At 38.2% G+C, this 23,561-nt stretch overlaps 1 protein-coding gene across 1 annotated transcript in view; it reads left to right on the top strand.

The window, feature by feature from the left end:
- Positions 1–15,368, top strand: part of LOC148694374 (uncharacterized) — a 35,293-nt gene extending 19,925 nt beyond the window's left edge. Inside the window, exons 4-7 of the mRNA XM_088700690.1 lie at positions 7,640–8,467; positions 8,570–9,447; positions 9,583–10,053; positions 15,269–15,368. Of these exons, the coding sequence (XP_088556816.1) occupies positions 7,640–8,467; positions 8,570–9,447; positions 9,583–10,053; positions 15,269–15,368 (2,277 nt within the window). The remainder of the gene's footprint in view (positions 1–7,639; positions 8,468–8,569; positions 9,448–9,582; positions 10,054–15,268) is intronic.
- Positions 15,369–23,561: the final 8,193 nt, after the last annotated feature.

The raw sequence follows: 23,561 nt of genomic DNA, 5'->3' as shown, positions 1-23,561 counted from the left end.
CTCATATCATGCTTTTTCCCTGTCTTTTTCTTTGTCCTTGTTCTTACTCGCATGGCAAAGTGAAAGAAGCAATCAGCCGGCACTTGGAGTCAGTCTTCCGATCTGGATCTGACTTCCTGGAATTTATTCCTGATTGCTTTCCTAGCGTTGCTCTCGAGTAGTCATCTTCAACGGTTGATACACTTCCAGAGAAGGGACCACTCCTGCAAAGATTGAACAAAGAAACAGATAAAAGGGGAAAGCTCAGACCTCCGGGGGAGACCAAAAGAATCCTGCTGCCCAGTTCAAGAGTAGCACAAAGGAAAATCAACGATGGGAGGAAAACCTGTGGAATCACCAAGATCAACCCATGCATTCAACAAAGGAAGACCGAGAAAGCACTCCAATTCCAGATTTGCGTTTCTAAACTCTTCTCTTTGTTAGTTACATTTCTGCCATGTTTAGTATGTTTAAGTGTTTTTTGTGTGTTTACTTTTGCTTTGTGTGAATCTATGCTTAAAACATTGAGGACAATGTTTGATTTAAGTGTGGGGGGGTAACTAATGTTGTTAATGCAAATTCGTGGGATTTTATCACCCATAACTTCAAATGTTGTTCCTGGCTGTTTTAAGGTGTTTTTAAGATGTTTTAGAGTGTTTTAGTATGTTTTGTTTTTATAAATCCGAAAATCACATAAAAATTTGAAAAACATGTTTTGAAAAACCTAAAAAGAGTGTTTTGAGTCGTTTTTGTGTGTTTGTGTCTTAGGGTACCTTCCAACACAATGATGAGGATTTGATTTTTATGTGCATGGCTGTGAAAGAGTGTTATAAACATGGATGGAAGTTGATATATTCTTGGTTTATACTTGGTTATAGTTGTTGTTTATGAATTCATGTTTAATCCCAAAGAAAAAAAAAAAAATAAGTTTTTGTAATATGCTTGAAGGAAGGAACTTAGAATAACATTACAACCCTGAGAGACTTGAGCTTTAAACATTCTTTGGAGAGTATTAATCTGTGATTCTTGTTTTCAAACTCGTTGCATGATCTCATTATTCTTGCTTGGTTGCTAATTAGAAGACGTTTCATCACTTAGTTCCAAATGCTAGAACTTGCATCCATTCCATTCAAAGCATGATATTGAGTGCATAGTATATATCAAGATGAAGTGTGTAGTGAAGCCATCAACCAAACAGCCAACCCATGCACTATATATTGTAGGTCATAACCCCCATCGAGCCATTGTTAGCCTTTGTTCCTTGTTTACCCATATCATCCCTACCTAGCCTAGATTAGGACCACCCATACCCTTGTTCTTGAAGCATAGTAAGCATGACTTAGAGGAATCCTTTCGAGTATGCAAAACAACAAGTGTGGGGGAATTTGTGTGTGTGTGTTGATATGCCACGAAAAGAAATAAGGCATGAAAAGAAAAAAAAAAAACAAAAAAAAAAAACAAAAAAAAAATTCGTGGAAAAAGAAAAAGAAAAGAAAAAGTTGTGAAAAGAAAGAAAAAGAGTATGAAATAAGTGAAAATATGCTCACATGTTTGTGGTAGTTGAAGAAAGGGCCCAAAACGTGGAATATGGCCCGAAGAGTTGTGTGAATTTTTCCCCTTGTGTGTCTAAGTGAGTTTATGTAATCATAAGTGATTCTAAGTGTCAAATTTCAATACTTTGCTTGCTATTGCTTAAAGAACGTTTGTTATCCTTACCTTTCATTGTTAGCCAATCGCCCTTAACCCATTACAACCCTTATGCTTTAATCTTGATCATTATGTTTTCAATAATGTGGAGTTTGGAATTGATGTAAGCATATGGTGTCCCTGGTTCTCGCATCTAATTAGTAGCATTCCTTTCATGAGATCATATTCATATACATCCCAGAAAAGTGCTTTCCTTGTTATAAACATATGTGGGTGTTTAGTTTCATATTTACATCAATCTTCTCACATATACTTAGTGTAGGGTCCAGAAATTCTGTGTGAAAATAAGAGAGTATCTTGTAAGGAATTAAGTGAATTCTCTAAGGCATATTACTACATTCAAATGTTGTTTTAAATTAATCCCCGGCAACGGCGTCAAAAATTTGATGCGTTATGAATGTGACACACAAATTAAACCCTATTTGTGACAATTGTAGTAATGATGTAAGTAGGGATCGTTCTAACCGGGGATTAACTAGGGGTGCTAATCTAATATAAATTGACTTAAAAACACAAAAACTAAACTTAAAGACTCTAACTAGACTACTATGACTCAAAACAGATTTGAAACACTCAATACTGCCTAAAACAATCAAATTGACTCAAACAGAAACTAAAACTTGATTTGGACGAATTTGAAAGTGCTTGTGACTCAAAATACTTAAAAACACAAAATAAGACAGATTATAAAGACTAAGACTTAACAAAATATGGGGGGGGATTGTGTTTGGACGAAATTAAATTTAATGGACAGATTGTAAAGGAAAACAGATTGTAAGACAATTTTTGATGAACCAATGGATGATGGAATAGCTAAGGGGTTCTTCTCCACACATGAAATATATGCAACGTAAATCAATTTCCAGTTATCAATTCAATAAGTTATGAACCTCGACACTCCAAGTTAATTAGGTCCGCTTAAATTAACCTTCAGATTTCCCTAGAGTCATTGAATTGGATGAATATGCATCGCAACCAAATTATTCCTAACAAGTTCTCTATATGAACAGCATGATAAAGACACAAGTTAGAATCATTACGTTCTTTGGAAATCATAAGCATCGACAAGGCATTTGTAACTATGAAAAGCATGATACTCCTGCTAGGAATCTACTCAACACGATCGTGACTAGTGACCTTCACTACTTGCGAATATAAATTCATAACGATTAGGTGAAACAAACTTATACCCTAGCACCAGATTCAAGCATGCAAATTAAGCGTGCACTCTCAATCAACATACAAGAATAAGTTCTAAATCAAACGGTTAAGCAAATTGTATTCACGACTTATGCAACGATAACTGGAAGTAATCAACTTATTTCACATATATAATCATGGTTTCAAATACACCCTTAGCCAAAACGAATTTAGCCAATCATACTCAAAGCAAAACAAAGATTACATGAATTAGACATTGAAATATAAGATAGAATACACCTAAAATTGTTCAACAACTCAGAATGAAGAGCCAAGCAATTGAGTGAATCTGTCTCCTTTCCCTTGCTTGTGGCAGATTGGGTGGTGATAGTTTCTGGGGTGTTTTGATGATGTAGAATGGATTTTGGGGTGTTTAGAGGCACGGCAAGGGATGTAGGTTGAGTGTAGATGAGTGTTTGATGGTTGGAAGGTGGTGGAGGACTCGACAATGATGGTGGAAGAAGGTGGAATGGCTGGTTGTGTTTCTGGGTTGCATAATGGTGTTTTTGGGATGAATGGATGTGTGTGGGAGTGAATGGACGAGTTTTGGTGGTGAATCCTCCCTAGGGTTCGGCCAAGGGCTGATTATATGTGTTTTGGGAAGTTAATAACATACCTAATTGAGTTATGATTCAGATTTCCTAGTCTAAATAGAAAAGGTAAGTGAATAAAGTCCAAATAAAATCAGAAAAGGGGGATGCACGAATTTAAAATAAGTAAGGAATGTTCTTGCCTTGCAAGGAATCAGAAATTAAACCTCTTGCACAGCAAGGAAAGGGAATTTAAGGTAAGGTACGAAATTGGTGCAAAAGAAGGAAGGAAAAGTCAATTCCTTGCAAGAAATCAGAAATTAGGACTTTAGGGAAAGTTTTAGAACTAGGAAAGTGAATTAAACTAGGAAATAAGAAATTGAAATCAGGAAACACAAGGGAAGGGTGCGGCACATAGCTGAGGGAAAGGTAAGGCACAAAGCAAGAGGTATTAGAATAAGGGAAAGGTCCTAACACATATGGAAAATAGGGAAGTTTACACAAAGAAAGGGAAACAACCTTCCTTACACGGCAAGGAAGGGAAAGTTGCAAAGAACCTTTGTTTGTTGTCCAAGGGTGCTCGGGAGCCATCTTAAGTGCTAAAACTAAGAGCGTTCTTGATTTAGGAAAGGTCAACCAAAATAGGAAACTTTGGCTTAACTTTCCTACTTCAAGTAGGAATCCTTGTGTGAGTGGGAAACCTCCTTCAATTTGGAAACCTTCTCGTAATTGGAATCCTCGTCATAGTAGGAATCCTTGCAACATCAACTCTTCAATTTCGTCCATTCCTTTTGCTCCAAGCATAAGCTATCCAATTTGTGCCCAAAAGTGCTCCAAAAGGCTCCAAAATGCATCATTTTGCCAAATACGTCTGATGAACCTGAAAACACACAAAAGAAGCTTAAAGAACTAAAATAACTAAGAATTAATAACATAAATGCACGAAAACAAGCAAACTAAGTAGCATAAATATGCTCCTATCAGCAACATGAAGAGGAGGATGTAAGCAAGCCCACGGCAAGGGTACAAACACCCTTGCCGCAACTACCTAGGGACCCTAATGCATCCAACTCATCCAATTCGGCCACCAAGGGTAAATTGGGTTCAAATTTGATTAATTCTAACCCCGTTCCACCCAATGTTCCTTTTCCTCATAGATTTTTGCAAACAAAGAAGGAGGAGCATGAGAAAGACATTCTTGAGACGTTTAGGAAAGTTCAAGTCAATATCCCGCTCCTAGATGCCATAAAGCAAGTGCCCAAATACGCCAAGTTCTTGAAGGAATTATGTACTACAAGGAAGAGGGCTTCACATAAAGAGGTAGTGAGGGTAAGTGAAAACGTTTCCGCTATTTTACAAAGAACGTTACCACCAAAGTGCAAAGATCCAGGTAGCATTACAATTCCTTGTATTATTGGCCAAACTAAGTTTGAACATGCTATGTTAGACTTAGGAGCTTCAATTAATGTCATGCCATACTCTATTTATGCATCCATGAACCTTGGTGAATTGAAAAATGATGGTGTGATTCATGTCTTAGGGTACCTTCCAACACAATGATGAGGATTTAGTTTTAAATTGCATGACTATTAAAGAATGTTGTAAACATGGCTGGAAGTTGATTCATGCTTGAAGGAAGTTGATTTATCAGTTTTTGTAACATGCTTGAAGGAAGGAACTCAAACTAATGCTACATCCTTGAGAGACTCGCCTATAACATTCTTTGGAGAGTATAATCTGTGATTTCTTGTTTTCTAAAGTTGTTGCATGATCTCATCATTCTTTGCTTGGTTGCTACTTGGAATGTATGTCATTATAGTTCCAAATACTAGAACTCATGCCCATTTCATTCAAAGCATGATATTGATTGCATAACATACAATAAGATGAAGTTGTTAGTTGATAGGAGCATATTTATGCTACTTAGTTATGTTGTTTCCTTGCATTTAGTTACTTAATTACTATCTATTTTAGTCTTTTAAACTATTTTCGTATGTTTTTAGGTCCTAATGGCAAAAGGAGCAAGAAAGTGCATTTTGAGGCTATTTGGAGCAGTGTGGATGGACGAAATTGAAGTCAAGAGAGGCTAAAAACATACGAAAATAGTTTAATCAACAAACAAGAATAAGTTATCCATCAAACGGTTAAGTAAATTGCATTCACAATTTATGAAATCACAACTGGAATTAATCAATTCATATTGCAAATATAATCATGGTTTCAAAGTATCCCCTAGCTAAAACAAGTTTAGCTCCTCATGTTTACAACAAAACAAAGAGAATATAAATTATACATTGAAAACAAAGATTGAATACACCTAGAAACGCTCCAGGTGGCTCCTTCTTCCTTCCTTGCTGCTAACAATGGGGATTTGTGTGAATTTAGGCTCTTGAGGTGTGCCAACAATGGGGATTTGTGTAAATTCACCCCCTAGCTAAGGGGGGTTTAGTTCCTCATAACTTTGAAATCAAAGAAACACCTAAACATTCCAACAACTCAAACTTGAATTGTATGAACGTTTAGGCACTCTTCTCTTCCATTCCTTATACGTACAAAACAAAGAGAATTGAATTTAAACATTGAAATCAAAGAAACACCTAAACATTCCAACAACTCAAACTTGAATTGTATGAACGTTTAGGCACTCTTCTCTTCCTCGTTGTTGTAGCACAAGGTCTAAGGTGAGGTTTGGTGGTGTGAATGGTTTGGGGAGTGGTGAAAATGGAAGGATGGTGTTTGGAATGTATGGAATGGGTGAATTTCTGGCACAAAGGCCTTATTTCTGTGGTGAATGGATCCCCATTTTTTGTGGCTGCAATGAAGGTTTATTTATAGGTGAAATGGGGGGAACATGACAGCTAGGAGGGTGGTAGAAATCTGGAATGGTGATGGGAGATGCATGTGGCTGATTTATGCATGTGATTAAAGGTAGAAGTGCATGTGCTATGAATATGTGGCTGCATGTGCAAGGGGACAATCTGGAAATGAAGGTGAATGTGCTGATTTGTGGTGCAATGATGAAAGGCAAAGTGCATGTGCATAAATGATAAAGGGGGAAGTGCATGTGGCTGCAAGGTGTGAATGATTATGAGTGCATATGCAATGTTTTAAAGGATGGAATGCATGTGAATTAGGTTGGAAATGCATGTGGAGTGGCTGATTAGAATCTAGGGTGCATGTGTTGATGGTTTATGGAAAACATGTGAGGGAATGATTAAGGTGAATGAATAATGAAATGGGAAAGCATGTGCAAAAGGGGAATGCATGTGGCTGCAAGGTTTTGTGTTAGGTGATGGGTGTATGTTAAGTGATAAGTGATAAGTGATAATGATAAGTGATAAGTGGTGTGATGATAAGTGTATGATATGTGATTATGATAATTGATAAGTGGTGATGATAAGTGTATGATATGTGGTTATGATAAGTGATGATATGTGATAAGTGGTGATGATAAGTAATGATATGTGGGAGTGTGGCTGAAATGAAGGAGTGGAATGTTGGAATGTTATGCACGGCTAAGGAAATTGGAAAGGTTTAAATGTCCTAAAACTAAAGGAAACAAGGTTCCAACACTTTGGTCTTCAATTAGGTCTTCAATTTCGTCCAACACTTTGGCGCCAAGCATAAGCTATCCATCCTTAGCCCAAAAGTGCTCCAAAAGTCTCCAAAATGCATCTTTTTGCTCCTTTAGCCCTTTGGACCTACAAACACACGAAAATAGCTTAAAGTACTAAAATATCTAAAGAAACATAACGTAAATGCACGAGAACAAGCCATTTAAGTCGCATGAATATTCTCCTATCACTTCATCCTTGCCGATTCTTCTTGGGAGGCCATTCATGAAGACGGCCCGAACTAAGATAGACGTGTTTAAAGGCACTTTAACAATGGAATTCGATGGGGAAGTGATTGATTTTAATATTTCTGAAACTATGAGATTTCCTAATGATGATCACTCATGTTTCTCTATTGATATTCTTGATTCTTTGGCGCAGGCACACTTTGATCAATTACATGGCGATGCACTTGAAATGGTCATTACAAATGGCATAGAAATGAAGGATCACATGGATGTCACCATAACAAACCACGACACACAATTGAACACCCATGTCGTGGCCTTTGATGAAGATGTAATTGAGACCGTGGCAGCCCTAGAGTCATTGCCACGACTCCAAGGTAAGTCCCCTAGTCCAATTTCAATTCCAATTTCAACTAATAAGTTGCTTCCTTCTATAGAACAACCACCTACACTTGAGCTCAAACCGTTGCCAAATCACTTGAAGTATGTGTTTTTGGGCTTGCAAGACACATTGCCCGTCATTATAGCTTCATCACTCACGGCACAAGAGGAGGAGAAGTTGGTGAAGGTTCTCAAAGAGCACAAGACGGCCATAGGGTGGACTTTGGCCGACATCAAGGGTATAAGTCCTACCACGTGCATGCATCGAATTCTCATGGAAGAAGGCGCCAAACCATCAAGGGAAGCCCAACGTCGACTCAACCCACCAATGATGGAAGTAGTGAAGAAGGAAATCATCAAATTGCTTGATTGTGGCGTCATCTATCCCATCTCGGATAGTTGTTGGGTTTCACCGGTCCAAGTGGTTCCCAAGAAGTCCGGAGTCACGGTGGTAAAAAATGAAGAAGATGAACTTGTGCCTACACGCATTCAAACCGGTTGGAGGGTGTGCATTGACTATAGGAAGCTAAATGCGGCAACAAGGAAAGATCACTTCCCTTTGCCATTCATCGATCAAATGCTTGAAAGGTTAGCCGGTCATTCTTTTTATTGCTTTCTTGATGGTTATTCGGGATATAATCAAATTGTCATAGCGCCAGATGATCAAGAAAAGACCACCTTTACTTGTCCATTTGGTACTTTTGCATATCGTCGTATGCCGTTTGGTTTATGCAATGCACCGGCCACTTTCCAACGATGCATGGTAAGTATATTCTCCGATTATGTTGAAAAGATAATTGAAGTATTTATGGACGATTTTAGTGTTATTGGGGACTCATTTGATGATTGCTTGCATAATCTTACTTTAATCTTGAAAAGATGGATGGAAACTAGCCTTGTTTTGAATTGGGAAAAATGTCATTTTATGGTTAAACAAGGCATAGTTTTAGGTCATATAGTCTCTGAAAACGGTATTGAGATTGATAAGTCGAAAATAGATCTTGTACGTCACTTACCCTCTCCAACTTCGGTTAGAGAGGTTCGTTCTTTTCTTGGCCATGCAGGATTCTATCGTAGGTTTATCAAGGATTTCTCGAAGGTTGCACAACCTCTTTGCCGTCTCCTACAAAAAGACGTGACGTTTGAATTCACCAAGGAGTGCACGGCATCATTCAACCTACTTAAGGAGTTGTTGACCACGGCACCCATCATTGTTCCGCTGGATTGGAGCCTACCTTTCGAGCTCATGTGTGATGCGTCCGACTATGCTTTAGGAGCAGTTGTAGGACAAAGAAAGGACAAGAGGCCGCATGTCATCTACTACGCCTCACGGACGTTGAATGATGCTCAACTTAATTATTCCACAACCGAAAAAGAACTCTTGGCTATTGTATTTGCATTAGATAAGTTTAGATCATATCTTCTTGGTACTAAAGTAATTGTTTTCACTGACCATGCAGCCTTGAAGTATCTTCTCACCAAAAAGGAGGCTAAGCCAAGACTCATTCGTTGGATGCTCCTACTTCAAGAGTTCGATCTTGAAATCCGAGACAAGAAAGGGTGTGAAAACGTGGTGGCTGACCACCTAAGTAGAATGGTGCGTGAGGAAGAGTCCACCCCCATTTTAGAAACGTTTCCGGATGAGCAACTTCTGTCCATTGAGGTAAGAACCCCTTGGTATGCCGATTTGGTCAATTTCTTGGTGTCTAAGCAAGTTCCTAGTACCCTAAACAAGTTCCAACGTGATAAACTTGTTCATGATGCACGTTTTTATGTTTGGGATGATCCATATTTATGGAAATTCTGCCCAAATCAGATTGTGCGTAGATGTGTGCCCGAATCTGAATTTAATTCCATTCTTACATTCTGCCATACTTATGCATGTGGGGGACATTTTGGCACCCAAAGGACAGCCCTAAAGGTGTTACAATCTGGATTTTATTGGCCTAATCTCTTTAAAGATGCTAAAATGTTTTGTTTAACATGCGATAAGTGTCAAAGAACAGGTAACATAGGGCCTAAGGACCAAATGCCGCAACAATCTCTCTCCTTTGTGGAAATTTTTGATGTTTGGGGTATTGATTTCATGGGCCCCTTCCCTCCATCTTTTGGTTTCACTTATATCTTGCTAGCTGTCGATTATGTTTCCAAATGGGTGGAAGCCAAAGCCACCCGTACTAACGATTCTAAGGTTGTTGCAGATTTTGTGAAATCTAATATTTTTGCTAGGTTTGGGATGCCACGAGTTTTAATTAGTGATGGGGGTTCTCACTTTCGTAACCGCACCATTGAAGCTTTGCTCAAGAAGTACAACGTTACTCATAAGGTTTCCACACCTTATCACCCTCAAACTAATGGGCAAGCGGAGGTTTCAAATAGGGAGATCAAACAAGTCCTAGAGAAAACCGTGGGACCCTCAAGAAGAGATTGGAGTTTGCGCTTGGACGATGCATTGTGGGCCTATCGTACGGCTTACAAAACTCCCCTTGGCATGTCACCTTTTCGGCTTATATATGGTAAGCCATGTCATTTGCCCGTTGAGTTAGAGCACAAGGCACCTTGGGCTGTGAAAACCTTCAATTTGGACATAGACGCTGCTGGAGTTCATAGGAAGCTCCAATTAGATGAACTTGAGGAAATTAGGAACGAGGCTTACGAGAATGCGCGCATCTACAAGGACAAGACGAAGGCTTATCATGATAAGATGCTTCGTACCAAAACGTTCTCCAAGGGGCAGAAAGTGTTGCTTTTTGATTCAAGACTTCGGTTATTCCCTGGTAAGTTACGTTCTAAATGGATTGGACCTCTTGTTGTTACTAATGTTTTTCTTCATGGTGCAGTCCAAGTCCAAAGCTTAAAAAGTGGCCAAGAGTTCAAGGTGAACGGACATAGATTGAAGCCATACTATGAGAACTTTGTGGAACATGTTGTGGAAGAGCTTCCCTTGGGTGCCGTTGGCTCCAATCTGGAGTGATTGGGTTCTTCGTCCGGCTGTACGACGTTAAAGCAAGCGCTACTTGGGAGGCAACCCATGCATTCAACAAAGGAAGACCTAGAAAGCACTCCAATTCCAGATTTGCGTTCCTAAACTCTTCTCTTTGTTGCTATTTCGTTTCTGCCATGTTAGGTTGTTTAGTTGTTGTTTTGTTTGTTTGTTTGTTAATTGTGTGAGTCTATGCTTGAAACATTGAGGACAATGTTTGATTTAAGTGTGGGGGGGTAACTAAAGTGTTTTGATGCAAATTCGTAGGGTTTTATCCACCATAACTTCTAATGTTGTTTCTTGCTGTTTTTAAAGTGTTTTTAAACTGTTTTAGTGTGTTTTGACTTAAAAATTCGAAAATCCCATAAAAATTTGAAAAATTGTTTCAAAAAAAACCCAAAAAGAGTTGTTTTTGTGTCTTAGGGTACCTTCCAACACAATGATGAGGATTTGGTTTTAATTGCATGACTATTATAGAATGTTGTAAACATGGCTGGAAGTTGATTTGTGCTTTGGTTTATGCTTGGTTATGGTTATAGCTTATGAATTCACATGTAATCACAAAAAGAGAAAATCAGTTTTTGTAACATGCTTGAAGGAAGAAACTCAAACTAAAGCTACATCCTTGTGAGACTTGAGCCTATAACGTTCTTTGGAGAGTATAAATCTGTGATTTCTTGTTTTCTAAAGTCGTTGCATGATCTCATCATTCTTTGCTTGGTTGCTACTTGGAATGCATTTCATTATAGTTCCAAATACTAGAACTCATGCCCATTTCATTCAAAGCATGATATTGATTGCATAACATACAATAAGATGAAGTTGTTAGTCAAGCCAAAGCCAAAAAAAAAAAAGCCTATACCTTTTCACATGTATTGTAGGATTACCCCTTTTTGAGCCTTTTCAAGCTTATTTTCTTTGTTAGCCACATTATCTTTACCTAGCCTAGATTAGGACTTCCCATACCCTTGTTCTTAAAGGATAGTGAAGCATGATTTAGAATGAACTCCTTTTGATCAATATATTGCAGAAAATGAGTGTGGGGGAAGATAATAGGGCACAACCAAAGTATGAAATAAAAAAAAAAATTCGTGGAAAAATAAAAAGAAAATAGAAAAGTGTTGAAAAGAAAGAAAAAGAGTTGAAAAATAAGTGAGAATGATCTCACAAGCATTGGTTATTGAAGGAAGGGTCCAAAAGCGTGAATTTGACCCTAATTGTGCATGAATCTTCCCTTGTGTTTAAAAGTTGATTTCTGCCATTAAAAGTGAGTTTAAGTGTCAATTTCATTACTTTGCTTCCTATTGCTTTAAGAACCTTTGTTTGTCCTTTGCTTTTCCTTGTTAGCCATTACCCTTAGCCCCGTTACAACCCTCAACTTCTATCTTGATGTTATGTATTCAATATGTGGAGTTTGAATTTGGTATGAGCATATGGAATCACTGGTTCTCGTTCTAAGTAGTAGCATTCCATTCATGAGATCATATTCATGTCATTGTCGTAAATCCAGAAAATGCTTTCTTTGATATAACATATGTGAGTGTTAGAATTCATATTTACATCAATCTTCTCACATATACCTAGTGTAGGGTGTGAAGTTAGAAAATCTGTGTGAAAATAGAGTGCATTCTAGTGAGGAATTGAGGAAATTCTCTAAGGCATGTTACTACATTCCAAATGTGTTTTAATTGATTAAATGCGAACTAGTGAATGGTAACTATGATTAAGTGTTTGTTGAAGTATAAAGAAAGCTAAATGTTGTGGGAATGATGTTCTATATTATGTCATGTTCGTTTGAAATCCCTGAGATACATGTTGGAAGGTTTAGATTGTGTTTTGTTTTGTTTTTGGTTTCTTTTGTTTTGTTTTGCTCGAGGACTAGCAAAAGCTAAGTGTGGGGGAAATTGATAGGAGCATATTTATACGACTTAGTTAGCTTGTTTTCTTGCATTTAATTAGCTAAACTATGTTAATTATAGTATTTAAAGTTATTTTCGTGCAATTTCAGGTTTTATTGTCAAAGTATGCAAAAAGAAGCAATTTGGAGCATTCTAGAGCATTTTTGGGCCAAGATTGGATAGTGCAAGCATGGAGGCATGAGGATGGACGAATTTGAAAGGCTTGAATTCAGTTAGGGAGCTGCAAAGGGGGCCTAAAAACCTGATTTCTAGAAGGCTACATTGCAGCCACATGCACTCCCATCCTTTAATCCATTGCAGCCACATGCACTCCCATTCTTTAATCCATTGCAGCCACATGCACTCCCACCCTTTAATCATTCACCCTAGCTGTCACTCCCATGCTCTCCCATTAATTAATTCAAGTCCATATCTGAGTACCCTAGGGTTTTAAGTGCCTATATATACTCATATTAACCCCTAGATCAGATCACCACCTCTCATACTCATTCATTCACGCCAGAAATTCATTCCCTCTCTCTAACACAGCCATACTTCACCATTCTTCATATTTTCTGCCCAAAAACACTCCTTGCCTTCCCCTACATCCATCCCTACCCTAAACACATCATTCTACATCATCCATAACCCCCAAAACTCACCAAAACCCCTTGTGCCGCAACAACAAAGAGGAGGAGAAGAGGCCTAAACGTTCATACAATTCAAGTTTGAGTTGTTGGAATTTTTAGGTGTACTTCCTTTCCTTGATTTCAATGTTTACTTTGTTATTACTCTCTAAGTTTGTTGTAATCATGAGTGGCTAAACCCCTAATTAGTTAGGGGAAATTTTGAAGCCATGAACATGTTTGAAATATGAATTGATTTCTTCCAATTGTGATTTGTTAAGTTGTGATTGCAATTCAATTATCATGTTTATTAAAAACTTGTTTTTGTATGTTGATTAGGGATGCATACTTAGTCTTCATGCATAAACTCGATGCTAGTTTATAAACGAGTTTCACCTAATCGTCACAAGTTTATAAACATGAGTAGTGAAGGTTGCTAGTCACAACCGCGTTAATTGAATTCTTGGCAAGAGTATCATGCATTCATAGTTACAATTGCCTCGTCAACACTTATAATTTTCATAGAGCATAATGATCTCTCATTGTATCTCTTCTATGCATTCATGTTGAGAATCATTGGAGAATGATTTGAATTGTCGCATGCATCATCCAATTCAATAACATAAGGAAAATTTGAGAGTTAATTAGTGCATCACGGTTAACTTGGTGTTGATGTATAATTCCTTCCTAATGCTAGAATATATTTAGTATAATGGCACAAGCAAGGGTGTCGAATCCGCAGGGACTAATTGGACCTATGTAACTACTTGTTTTGCAAGAACTCTAAGAAATGAATCAAACTAAACAAACTAGGCAGATTTGGAAATGAATCAAACTAGTCTAAATAGACAGATTTGTTGTTGTAACTTGAAAGCATGAGAAAATGAAGTAAACACAAATAAATGAATCAACAACTAATGTAATGGGATAGTATCAATGGAAATGAAGCTAGGGATTCGGTTTCACCATTGCTCAACTACGTCCATGTTTGTCAAGTTAGTTTGTACTCATTCATCTACCTAATTCTTGAGTTTGTTTCACTTGGATATGATCAACCATATGATGTGTGGATTTGATCAAATGTCTCTAATCATGAACCTAATTGTGATGTGCAACTTTGGTTCATAATCAAGATTATGTAATGTACAAGAAACTTTCATAAAACCAAAGGGAATAACTCGGCAGGATGTGTGCTAAACACTCCCTTCATTCATTCACATATCTACCAAGATTATGCATGATGTGTGTTCTAATCTTGGCTACACAACTTTGTGATTAATTCAAATGATGATCAAACATTAAAATCAACACACTAAGTCACCATTAAAACAGAAAATGAAACAAGAAATAGATGGACAAACTGAGCATTCTAACTTAATTACATGGCAAACTTTGCAAGGTTACATCGAATCCCTAGAGGAAGATTAGTTACACTTCATGTTTACAAAGGTTTAACATAAAAATAACTAACATGAGTAAACATAAGATCAAGAAGGAGAAACCCTTGAAGCAAAACTGATGTTGAAGTCCTTGAAGAGTTCCTTGGTGTTGTTTCTCCAAATGTGGTGCGGATGAAGGTAGAATGGCTTGGTTGAATGGTTTCTGCCCTTGGGACAGAAAATGGACAGAGAATGGAGTGAAAATAGGAGAGGTTATGGGTGTGTAATGGACTGGTTGAAGAAGAAAACTTGCGGAATCGCCCCTTGGTGAAGTGAGACTTGTTTTATAGAAAGGAATGTGTCCCCAACATTCAGATTGGATCTGGAATTTGTTTAACTCAGATGGCAGAGCATAAGTCAGCTGGAATGATGGGTTTCTGAGGTAGTGGACGCATGGCATGGACAAGATCTGCAAGTATGTGTTAATGTATTTAAAGAAGCATGTGCCCTTGCTGCAACAAGTGAGTGGAACCTGCAAAGGTGAATTGGAGCACCAGAAATTGTTTGTACAAATCTGGAAATGGGAATAAAGCACACGGCATGAACAAGGAATGAGTGATTTTCTGGAATAATGGGTGAATAACAAAAGGGAAATGTGCAAGCATGTGGATTTCTGCAAAGATGAAGTATGAGGAAGGTAATGGAATGCACGGAATGAATGTTATCATGCATGTGACTGCATGTTTGGTGTTTAGAAGTGTATAATCTGACTTGCAATCATAGGGGAGTGCACGGCCAGGTTGTGATCATGGTGAAAATGTGGCTGAGTAGATTAAGTAATGGAAGTGGATGGTTTTGGCGCACAAGGGAGATGGACAAGTAGTGGAATGCACGGCCAAGGTTGTGAACATGCATGTGAATGCATGTTTTGGTGTTGGAACCACATAATTGACTTCAATGTTTTTGCCTTGTTTAAAATCACCCAATATGGCCGAATTGCAACTCTTAACACTTCACATCTTTTCTGGAATGTTTTTACTTCATTTGCTTTCCCTTTGATCCAAATTCACACTTGGCTGCACACTAACACCAAATAATGTAAAATGCAACTAGTTCAATCTAAAACAATCACAAAGACGCCAAATAAGGAGGATATAAATGCATGCAAAGTGTGACTTATCAAATACCCCCAAACCTGGTTTTTGCTAGTCCTCGAGCAAACTTAAAACTAAAACACACAAAACACAAACATCTAACTAAACCACTTTCGCTGGCCAAACGATTGCACTGAGCATGTGCAACAAGCCTTTGAACCCCTAGGTGTCCCTAGATGGAGGAGTTGTGTCTCCTGAGGGTTTACAGTGATGACACCCACAAACATCTACAAACACTGCAAACAATTTGGCTAAAACATGCTTTAAACAAACTAATAAGAACCAATGAAGGTTTTGTCATTCAATCAACTCAAAAGTTTTCCACTTCAAAGAATCGTATCAATTGTAACGTATAAAGCTATTTCTCCATGTCTTACGACTTCAAAGTCACCATACCCAAATGCTTAAGATAGAATTCGCCTCAACTCTACTCCTTACAGCTTCCACTCAAGTTTTCACTCAGATCTTAAGGTTTAGTCTCTCAACAACGTATATGAGTGAAATTATGTAAAGGAAATCAAAATTCTCACATATGAAATCTGAAATGGAAGCACAATTTCTGAGTAGATCTCATGAAATGAATCAAATGCTAAGAATATAGATAACACACACACTTACCATCACCCATGAATACATCCTCAATGATCAGCTAGGTCTTTCTCAAGGTTGTAATGCAAGGCTTAGGGTATAGGTTATGAAAGAAGTGATATGAAAAACTAGAGCTTGGGGCCTACCAAGGTGTCTTTGAGGCTCTTCACTGGCATTTGTCTTCTTTTGTTTTTGGCGTCCAGGCCCTATGCTTTATAATTAGGCGATTTGGAGTTTGTATCCACTTTGATCCTCTCTTTTTTTTTTTTTTTTTTTTTTAGAAACATTTTCAACATAGGTGCCCTCGGTACACGCCACAATCTTGCTTTATAACTCAATCTGCCCTTAGTCTTCATCACATTGGTATTCCCCAAACTATAAGGTATGGCTTGTAATGGGCTAGAATGGGTAGATTATGGTGTAGGTGATGAAAGAATTAGGCTAAAATGTTTGGCTACAACAAGGGTGAATGGAGCACACAAATGGGTAGGATTTAAGCCTTTTAGTAGTTAAACATGCATAGCCTAACATTTCAGAAATCCAACTCATCCCTTGCAGAAATTCACATGCATTGTGAATTAAACAAACCACTCCTTGCAACCATCATTTCAGAAATCCAACTCATCCCTTTATCCATGCCGTGTGCCTATTTCACCTTTCCAGAATTTGTACAAACAATTCACTTTTGGCAGATTCCACTCACTTGTTGCAGCAAGGGCACATGCATTTTGATTAAACAAACCACATCTTTGCAGACCTTGTCCATGCCGTGAGAACAACACCTCAGAAACCCATTCAAGTCCAGCTCATTTGATGCCATTCCATCACTTATGCACTGCCATCTGAGTGAAACATTTAAAAGATCCAATCTGATTGTGTAAGACACATTCCTTTCTATAAAACAAGTCTCACTTCACCAAGAGGGGGTTCCGCAAGTTTTCTTCTTCAACCAGTCCATTACACACCCATAACCTCTCCCATTTTCACTCCATTCTCTGTCCATTTTCTGTCCCAAGGGCAGAAACCATTCAACCAAGCCATTCTACCTTCATCCGCACCACATTTGGAGAAGCAACATGATACGAGCATTATACGCATACAAATTAAACCCTATTTGTGACAATTGTAGTAATGATGTAAGTAGGGATCGTTCTAACCGGGGATTAACTAGGGATGCTAAATACTTGACTCAAATAAATAAAACTAACTTTTAAAACATTTAACTTACTTAACAAGAATTCAAAACAAGTACACAAGACTCCAAATACTTAAAACACGAAAATAAAACAAATACGAATGATTAAGACTCAACGAAATATGGGGGAAATGTGTTTGGGCAAGATTAAATTAAATGGAAAGATTATAATTAAGGGCAAAACGTAAATACAAAGGTGATAAAAATATGGATGATGGAATAGCCAAGGGGTTCTTCTCCACACATGTTACACTTGCATACAATATTGATTCTCAGTTGGTCTTTCGATAAGTTGTGAAACTCAATGCTCCAAGTTAATTAGGTCCGCTTAAATTAACTTTCAGATTTCCCTAAATTCATTGGATTGAATGGAATACGCATTACAACCAAATTATTCTTAATCAAAGTCCCTAACTATGGAATACGCATGATAGAGACATTCAACAAAGATCATTAAGTTCAATGAAAATTATAAGTGTTGACGAGGCATTCGTTACTATGGAATACGCATGAAACTTATGCCAAGAATTCGTTTAACGCGATTGTTTATAAGCAACCTCCACTACTTGTGAATATAAGTTCATAACGATTAGGTGAAACTCACTTATATTCTAGCGTCATATTCATGCATGAAAATTAAGCTTGCAATCTCAATGAACATACATAAATACGTTATCAATCAAACAGTTAAACGAATTGAATCCACAACTTATGAAATTCCAACCAAAAGTAATCAATTCATATTGCAAATATAAACATAGTTTCGAATCACCCCCTAGCTAAAGGGGGTTTAGTTCCTCATAACCTTGAAATCAAAGAAACAACTAAACATTCCAACAACTCAAACTTGAATTGTATGAACGTTTAGGCACTCTTCTCTTCCATTACAAAACAAACAAAATTGAATTCAAACATTGAAATCAAAGAAACACCTAAACATTCCAACAACTCAAACTTGAATTGTATGAACGTTTAGGCAATCTTTTCTTCCTCGTTGTTGTGGCACAAGGTCTAAGGTGAGCTTTGGGGATTATGTGAAGTGTTTTGGAGGGATGGGAAGTGGTTGGATAGTGGCTGAAATGGAGGATAAAAACTGCACAGATTGGAAGGGGATTTGCGGCACAAGGGTTGTGTTTGTGTTGTGTGAAGTGTATGAAAATGAGGTATGAGTTTTTTTTGAATGAATGAATGCAAGGGTATTTATAGGGGTAGTGGAGGGAACATATGGCTGTTTGTTTAAGCATTTGTGTGGAGGAATGATGGAAAAACAACTAGGACACATGTGAAAACTGGAATTGCACAAGGGGAGCAAAGGGAACCCACGGCATGGATGGATTTGTGCATGTGTTGGCTGATTAAGATTGTGGAAATGCAAGGGAATGCACGGGTTATGTTTGAAGAAAAGGTGTGTGAATGGGGTAATTGAATGATTAAAGTGCATGTGGATTTAAAGAATGAGTGGTGGTGTAATGATGAAGTGAATGCATGTGACTTGTGAATACAAAGAGAAGGGGAAAAACTGGAAATGCTCAAGGAGTGCACGACAATGTGTTTTCAGGATGGTTCTTTGTGTTGTGAAGAGAATAAATGTATGATGGTGGCTGAATGATTAAAGGGAATGAATGGGAGTGACACTAGGTTGGTTATGCATGTGGAATGTGGCTGAATTGTTGGTGAAATGATGAATGGGAAAGCTGGAATTTCAAAGGGGGAGCCACGGCATGGATGTTGTTTGAATGTGTAAAGTGTGTGTGAATGCATGTGAAGATGCTAATAAATAATGCATGTAGGGTTAGGAAATAAAATCATAACTTAAAGGGGGATGATTAAAGGGTGTTGAAAGGTTTGAAATGCATGTGTAATGGCTGAAATTGTAAGAGGAATGCATGTGGAAATGTTGGAATGTGAAGGAGTAATGCACGGCTTTGATGTGTTTTGGGTGTGTGTGTGTGAATGTGTGGCTTAATGATTAAGTGAATGAGTATGTGGATGCATGTGGATTAAAGGGGTGTGAATGGTGGTGTAATGATGAAATGAAATGGATAGAAAGTGGCAAGGGAAATGCACGGCAAAGAAGAATGTTTGATGCTTGAAATGCATGTGAATGCATGTGAGTGCATGTGTGTGTAAATGGGTGAAAATGTGGGTTAAAGTGATGCATGGCTAGGAAATATGAGTGAATGATGTGCATGTGTGTGAATGCATGTGGAATAAAGAAGAGTATGGAAGTGAATAAATCATAATATGGCTAGTTTAAAGGGCTAGGGTTTAAGTACATAGAATGGGCCTAAAATAGGTTGGTTTGCATGGCATAGAATGTTTGATTTGGGCTAGAGGTTTTCCATGGCTCAAAGGATTTGTTTGATTGGGCTAGGCCCTTTGTTTTATGTCCCCAAAGAGCATACAAGGCTTCAATTTCGTCCATCCTCTTTGCTCCATGATTAAGCTATCCACTCCAAGCCCAAAAGTGCCCCAAATAGCCTCAAAATGCACTTTCTTGCTCCCTAAGCCCTTAGAACCTGAAAACACACAAAAGAAGCATAAAGGACTAAAATAACTAGAGAAACATAACGTAAATGCACGAGAACAAGCCATTTAAGTCGCATGAATATGCTCCTATCAAACTCCCCCACACTTATCTTTTGCTAGTCCTCGAGCAAAACAGAATAAAAACAAATAAACAAAACGACACTAAACACGTAAAACACAACCTAAACCTTCCAACAACCGTCTTAGGGATTTCCAATGCACATGACATGTTAAAAATCATCATTCTCACAGATTTTAGTCATCTTCACACTTAAGTACATTCTTAATCATAGTCACCATATACTAGTTCACAATTAAGCATTTAAAACCATGTTTTCAATGTAGTAACATGCCTTAGAGAATTTGCTCAATTCCTTACAAGATATGCACTCGATTTTCACTCAGAATTTCTAACTACACACCCTAATCTAGTCATATGTGAGAAGATTGATGTAACATGAAAACGAACACTCACATATATGTATCACAAAGAACGCAATTTCTGGAGTTAATAAGCATGTTTAGATATGAGCTCATGAATGGAATGCTACTACTTAGACGCGAGAACCAGTGACACCATATGCTCATACCAAGTTCAAACTCCACAAATTGAAATACACAACACTCAAGATAGAAGTCAAGGGTTGTAACGGGGCTTGGGGTATGTGGATAACAAAGAAGGGGTATGGAAAACAAAGGTTCTTAAAGAAATAGTGAGCAAAGCATTTGAATCATCTTAGAATTCACTTTTGAATGAAAACTCAACTTTTGAACAAAAAGGGAGAAATTAGACAATTTACGCCCATAATTGGTGTTTTGGAACCTTTCTTCAATCACTTATTCTTTCAAATTTTTTTTTTTTTTTTTTTTTTTTTTTTCTTTTGAATCTCAAAACATAAACACTTAAACATTCTCTCCCCCACACTTATTTTTTTTCATAATGTAACTCAAAAGGAATTCAATTAAGTCATGCTCACTATCTTTTAAGAACAAGGGTGGGGATTGTCCTAAACTAGGCTAGGTGAGGAAAATGTGGGTAAACAAAGAATAAAGGCTAAACAAGGCTCAACGGGATTAAAACTTACAACAATACGAAGTATGGGAAGTAAGGCTATTTGGCTATGGTGGTGGTCACTACACAACTTCTTCTTGAATATGTGTTATGCAAATCAATAACATGCTTTGAATGAAATGGGCATGAGTTCTAGCATTTGGAACTATATGATGAAACGCCTTCTAAGTAGTAACCAAGCAAAGAAAAATGAGATCATGCAACGACTTTAGAAAACAAGAAATCACAGATTATACTCTCCAAAGAACGTTATAGGCTCAAGTCTCTCAGGGTTGTAGCGTTTGTTTGAGTTCCTTCCTTCAAGCATGTTACAAAAAACGAATTTTTTTCTTTTATGATTGCATGTGAAGTCATACATTATAACCATAACCAAGCATTACCAAGAGTAAATCAAACTTTTCTCTATGTTCATAACTCTTTCTAACCGTCATGCAATTATAAACCAAATCCTTATCATTGTGTTGGAAGGTATCCTAAGACACAAACACACAAAAACGACTCAAAACACTCTTTTTAGGCTTTTCAAAACAATTTTTTTTTCAAATTTTTATGGTATTTTCGGAGTTATAAAAACAAAACATACTAAACACTCTAAAACAACTTAAAAACACCTTAAAACAGTAAGGAACAACATTTGAAGTTATGGGTGATAAAATCTCACGAATTTGTATCAACAACATTAGTTACCCCCCCCCACACTTAAATCAAACAATGTCCTCAATGTTTTAAGCTTAAAATCACACCAAACAAAAGTAAACATAAAAACAGCAACTAAACATACTAAACATGGCAGAATGTAATTAACAAAGAGAAGAGTTTAGGGATGCAAATCTGGTTATGGAGTGTAAATTCCATCTTCTCTTTGTTGATTGCATTGAGGCTTGATCTTAATGATTCCACAGGCTTACTCTCGAACTGGTTGCCGCCCATCGTTGATTTTCCTTTGTGCTACTCTTGATCTGGGCAGCAGGATTCTTTTGGTCTCCCCCGAAGGTCTGAGCTTATCCCTTTTATCTGTTTCTTTGTTCAATCTTTGCAGGAGTGGTCCCTTCTCTGGAAGTGTATCAACCGTTGAAGATGACTACTCGAGAGCAACGCTAGGTAAGCAATCAGGAATAGATTCCAGGCAGTTGGCTCCAGATCGGAAGACTGACTCCAAGTGCCGGCTGATTGCTTCTTTTACTTTGCCATGCGAGTAAGAACAAGGACAAAGAAAAAGACAGGGAAAGAGCATGATATGAGATACTTTTGCTTTTGACCTTGATGATATGAGATACCTTTGCTTTTGAAGAAGCGGTGAATGAATCAGCACATGTATTTGTTGTGCTGTTTCCTCCTGGGTCATCTGTACTCCAGGCATCTGGTATCATCTTTGGGGAAGAAGAAAGAATTGAGTATTTCGAAAGGCTTTGCTGGGAGTGCGCCCTCAGAGGTGAGGGAGAGTTGGGCATTTTCTTCAGGTTTACCCTGCCATAAAAGACGAAGGTCGACATATATAGAGATAATATCAAGTGGTGGTACTTTTTACCCTTGTCGACAAACGTTTTGATCCCGCAAATCCGGCTTTTTGAAATAGTGGCGCCTCTTCGATCTTTGAATACGCCTCTTCGATCTTTGAGCAGGCGCCCCTTCGATTTCTGAACGACGCCCCTTCGATTTCTGAACGACGTCCCTTCGCTTTCTGAACGACACATGGTAGTGCAGATGCGGCTCCTTTTGACAAAGCTGCACGCGTCTTCTGAAAAGCAGAGAAAGCGTCGCCGAACTTTGCGCTTGTCGGCTAAAGATGTGTAGTTGCGATGATGGCCTCCACGTGTTTTCAGCTTTGTCAGAAATCTTTTGACAAAGTTGAACGCATTTTCTGAAAAGCCGAGCGTCGCCTAAATTACGCCGGAAATTCTGGCTTCTTGAATCGGTGGACGCGTCGCCTTGGCTTTTTATAGAGCTATCGATCACCACAACAAACACACTCTGAAGAATTCCCATTCTTGAAAATCGACTCCGGCCCTTTGAAATTTAACTCCATCCCTTCTCTTTGAACACTTTTGAAAAATGGCAAACTCATCGAACCTTAGCTTGGAATTGAGCCTTAGCAGTGATACGGGCGCACCGCGTCAAGGTAACGTATGGCGCCCTTCTTTCTTATCTTCTAAAGGTCTTCTCACAGGTGAAGACTCCGTGATGCAGGACGCCACAACAGCTACAATAGTAGCTAGGAACCTCCTCACTCCAAAAGATAGTAGGCTGCTGTCAGGACGGTCCGATGAGTTGGCAGTTCAAGAGTCCCTCGAACTTAGTGTTCAGTGTGCGAGCTCTGTGTCCAATATGGGCCAACGCCTGCTTGCCCGCTCCCGTCAGGTGGAATCATTGATGGCAGAGGTGGAAAGTCTCAAGCAAGAGATCAAGCAGCTGAAGTATGAGAATAGAAGTTTGCATGTGCTTGCAAATAACTATTCAACGGGCATGAAGAGGAAGCTTGATGAGCTGCAAGAATCCAATGTTCGAATGCAAAGTGACCGTCAAAGGCTTTCGGCTTAC

Source organism: Pyrus communis, chromosome 9 (genome assembly GCF_041283825.1).
Source record: "Pyrus communis isolate YQ-2024b chromosome 9, ASM4128382v1, whole genome shotgun sequence".
Classification (NCBI taxonomy): Eukaryota; Viridiplantae; Streptophyta; class Magnoliopsida; order Rosales; family Rosaceae; genus Pyrus; species Pyrus communis.
The sequence above is the reverse complement of the archived record's forward strand: the minus strand, read 5'-3'. Positions and strand labels throughout refer to the sequence as shown.